This window comes from Lactuca serriola, chromosome 1 (genome assembly GCF_051521515.1).
Source record: "Lactuca serriola cultivar US96UC23 chromosome 1, Lser_US96UC23_V15, whole genome shotgun sequence".
Classification (NCBI taxonomy): Eukaryota; Viridiplantae; Streptophyta; class Magnoliopsida; order Asterales; family Asteraceae; genus Lactuca; species Lactuca serriola.
The window spans coordinates 17,332,267-17,336,052 of record NC_136408.1 but is presented as its reverse complement, the minus strand read 5'-3'; the positions used below and the strand labels follow the sequence as shown (position 1 = coordinate 17,336,052).

The following is a 3,786-nucleotide window of genomic DNA, read 5'->3' as shown; positions in this document are numbered from 1 at the left end:
TTGCATCATCATTCATGTTCATGTTTTCTTTTCTGATTACTCAAGTTTCCTTTTGACCTTTTTTTTTTTTTATTTTTTACCAAAAGCTCATGTTTTTGGGTCAGATTATAAGTCTATAACCCATTTTCACTTTCACATGGGTTCAAAACTGTAATAAGCCCCTGCTGAAAGTTTCAGTTTTTTGTACTTTTGGAAGATGGGTAATCTGGGAAAATAACGTTAAACGAAAAATGGAAATGTTATTTAAAATGAAGCTTTTGTTTATAATTTTAATTCAGGTCAATTCAACTCAATAATCTAACTAACCTCGGTTTTCTGTTGTAGTACTTCTACCCCACCATTAAAAGGTAAAAAGTGAACACATAGACGAAATCCCGAGTTTAATATTATTATAAGAACATCAATGGGACTTAAAAATTGAAAAGAAAACAAAAAAACGTAAGAAGATAGCAGTTGAAATTCCCTTGTTAACTACTGAAAGGTATATATGGTATTGGAAAATGGAAACGTATTGAATGTTCTAAATCTCACTTTTAGCACTTTGCTTGGTTTTTTAGTGTCCTAGGAATCCAGATCTTAAGTTAGTTTTTATTTATTTATTTATTTATTTTATGGGTATTTAAAGAGATCTCCCCCCTCACTCAACTTAAGCAGAAAACGACTTCTCTTCTCCTTTTTCTTTCTTTCTCTGCAACTTCTTTCACAGGAAAGGTACGAACTTTGATCCCAATTCCCAAATGTTCTTCGTCATTCATTATATTTTCACAAACTATGCACTTTCTTTTATATAGAAAAATGTGTTGTGACGTAGTATTGTAGCTTCATCTCACCTTCATCTACTAATTTTGTATGATAAATGCTTTAATTCTCAAGAAATGCTAGTTTTGGGTCTTATTCTCTATGTACACACATTGAATTTTTCAGCAAATGGCATCTTACATCATGTTCTTATCTTTTCAACAAAAAGGGTCAAACTTTCGATCAAGATTCTGAATTTTGTTGCATTCCGAAGATGAAATATATGTGGGATTTTACAAAAATCTAATCTTTTTCATGTTTATAGGCTATATAGATTCGTGGAAGGATAATGGTGAAGATTTGTTGTATTGGAGCTGGTTATGTTGGAGGTCCAACAATGGCAGTTATTGCCCTCAAATGTCCAGCCATCGAGGTCGCCGTGGTTGACATATCAGTCTCCCGTATCAATGCCTGGAACAGTGATCAGCTCCCGATCTATGAGCCAGGGCTTGATGACGTGGTGAAGTCGTGTCGTGGCAAGAATCTGTTCTTTAGCACTGATGTTGAAAAGCATGTTGCTGAGGCTGACATCATCTTTGTGTCAGTCAACACACCCACAAAAACTCGAGGCCTCGGTGCTGGAAAAGCTGCTGATCTCACCTACTGGGAAAGTGCTGCTCGTATGATCGCTGATGTGTCAAAATCTGACAAGATTGTGGTCGAGAAATCAACGGTTCCCGTGAAAACCGCTGAAGCTATCGAAAAGATCCTCACACACAACAGCAAAGGGGTGAACTACCAGATCTTATCAAACCCCGAGTTTCTCGCTGAGGGAACGGCAATAGAAGACCTTTTTGCCCCTGACCGTGTCTTGATCGGAGGGAGAGAAACCCCGGATGGTCAAAGGGCAATTAAGGCATTAAAAGCTGTTTATGCTAATTGGGTGCCCGAGGAACGGATCCTTTGTACTAATCTTTGGTCGGCCGAGTTGTCCAAGCTGGCCGCCAATGCGTTTTTGGCGCAAAGGATCTCGTCTGTGAACGCCATGTCAGCGCTGTGTGAAGCAACTGGCGCTGACGTGGCAGAGGTTTCCCACGCAGTGGGGAAGGACACCAGGATCGGACACAAGTTCCTGAACGCCAGTGTAGGGTTCGGTGGATCTTGTTTCCAAAAAGATATTCTCAACTTGGTCTATATTTGTGAATGCAACGGGTTACCCGAAGTGGCAAACTATTGGAAACAAGTGATTAAAGTTAACGATTACCAAAAGAATCGTTTTGTGAACCGAATTGTTTCATCAATGTTTAACACGGTTTCAGGCAAAAAGATTGCGGTTTTAGGGTTTGCATTCAAGAAAGACACGGGTGACACGAGGGAGACTCCTGCCATTGATGTGTGCAAAGGGTTGCTGGGAGATAAAGCTCATTTGAGCATATATGATCCACAAGTGACTGAAGAACAGATCCAGAGGGATCTTTCGATGAACAAGTTTGACTGGGACCACCCGGTGCACCTGCAGCCCATGAGCCCGAGCTCGGTGAAGCAAGTGAGTGTGGTGTGGGATGCGTATGAGGCGGCTAAGGGTGCACATGGACTCTGCATCTTGACCGAATGGGATGAGTTTAAGAACTTGGATTATAAGAAGATCTATGATAGTATGCCGAAACCAGCATTTGTGTTTGATGGAAGGAATGTTGTGAATCCACAGAAACTTAGAGAGATTGGGTTCATTGTGTACTCAATTGGGAAGCCATTGGATTCATGGTTGAAGGATATGCCTGCTGTGGCATAAGGTTTGAGGATTTGAAGGACTTTATAAGTCGGGAATTATTTTCTTATTATACCATATATGTATTTTTTTTTTGTTGTGATTTAGCATTGTTATATGTATTTCATGTTTTTCAAATAAAATATTTAAATTTGTTGAGTTGATAATAATCGAAATTTTGGATGACAAAGAACAAAAGGGGCGACTCGTAAGCATAATATAATGCATTTTTAAGGAATAAATCGGTTGAGTAAATTCGAATTTGAAAGAATTAAAATCCGATCAAATTATAATCTATCTTACGTTTGGTTGTCATGGAATTTTGTTGTCATGAACAAATCTAAAGGTAAATTGTGCAAATAACTTAAATACCTTTAGTTATTTTTTTGTAATTATTACTTGTGTTTAAAAATAAGATAACTATATATGATTCATAATAATCTATTTATTATCAAGCTATATTTTTCTGATTGTCTTTATAAAATCTAACTGACTTCAAATTTCACTTTAATTATAATAAACAATAAATGTGGTCACATATTAAAATGATTTCAATGAAAAAACCACTTACAAACTTTGATTTTTTTAATAAAAAAGTTGTATTTGTTTTTTGATTCATATAGAAGGATAAATTTGTATTTTCAATAGGAGTAGAAGATTTATAAATTCCTTGCAATGTTGATTTCACTGCAATTCCATGTAATTCGGTTCCATTGGTTTTTTCATTCAAATACGATTTCAAAGGAATCTTCCATTCCACTTTTCTTGGATTCAAACCGAATCTATGAACCTAACGAACCCGAATTTCTTAAAATGCAATAGAACAATGGTCACATGTTTAGCATTAAAGAAATTTGCTTTTATTAATAACTAGTTTATAACCCGTGAAAACCACGGTTATAAAATTAATTAAAATTTCATATCAAAAAAATCAAAATTATTAACTAATTATTTTAAATAAATTATTACTTAATTATATAAATTTATAATCATTGATTAAAATAAATATGTGAAGTTATATCATCTTATAATATGTATTAATTTTTCAATCTAATGTTATTAATTTAATATAATTAGACTGAGAAAATTTAAAATGAAGAATCAATTATTAATTTAGTGTAATTAGAGTGAAAATTTTTAAAATTTAAAATGGATAATCAATTTTTAATTTAATGTAATTATAGTGGAAATTTAAATTTTGAAATTTGAAATGGAAAACTAATAGATTCACAAGTGGCATGATAAGTGATATATAACATTAATGAGGAGTTCTAATTGTA

The 3,786-nt window shown here is 34.4% G+C and overlaps 1 protein-coding gene across 1 annotated transcript; it reads left to right on the top strand.

Annotated features, from left to right (window-relative positions):
• Positions 1-575: 575 nt before the first annotated feature.
• LOC145059954 (UDP-glucose 6-dehydrogenase 5-like) lies at positions 576-2,676 on the top strand. The gene is made up of 2 exons (XM_079007723.1): positions 576-711; positions 1,064-2,676. The coding sequence occupies exon 2, from the start codon at positions 1,088-1,090 to the stop codon at positions 2,528-2,530; it is 1,443 nt and encodes a 480-aa protein (XP_078863849.1). The 5' UTR covers positions 576-711; positions 1,064-1,087; the 3' UTR covers positions 2,531-2,676.
• The last annotated feature ends 1,110 nt before the right edge of the window (positions 2,677-3,786 follow it).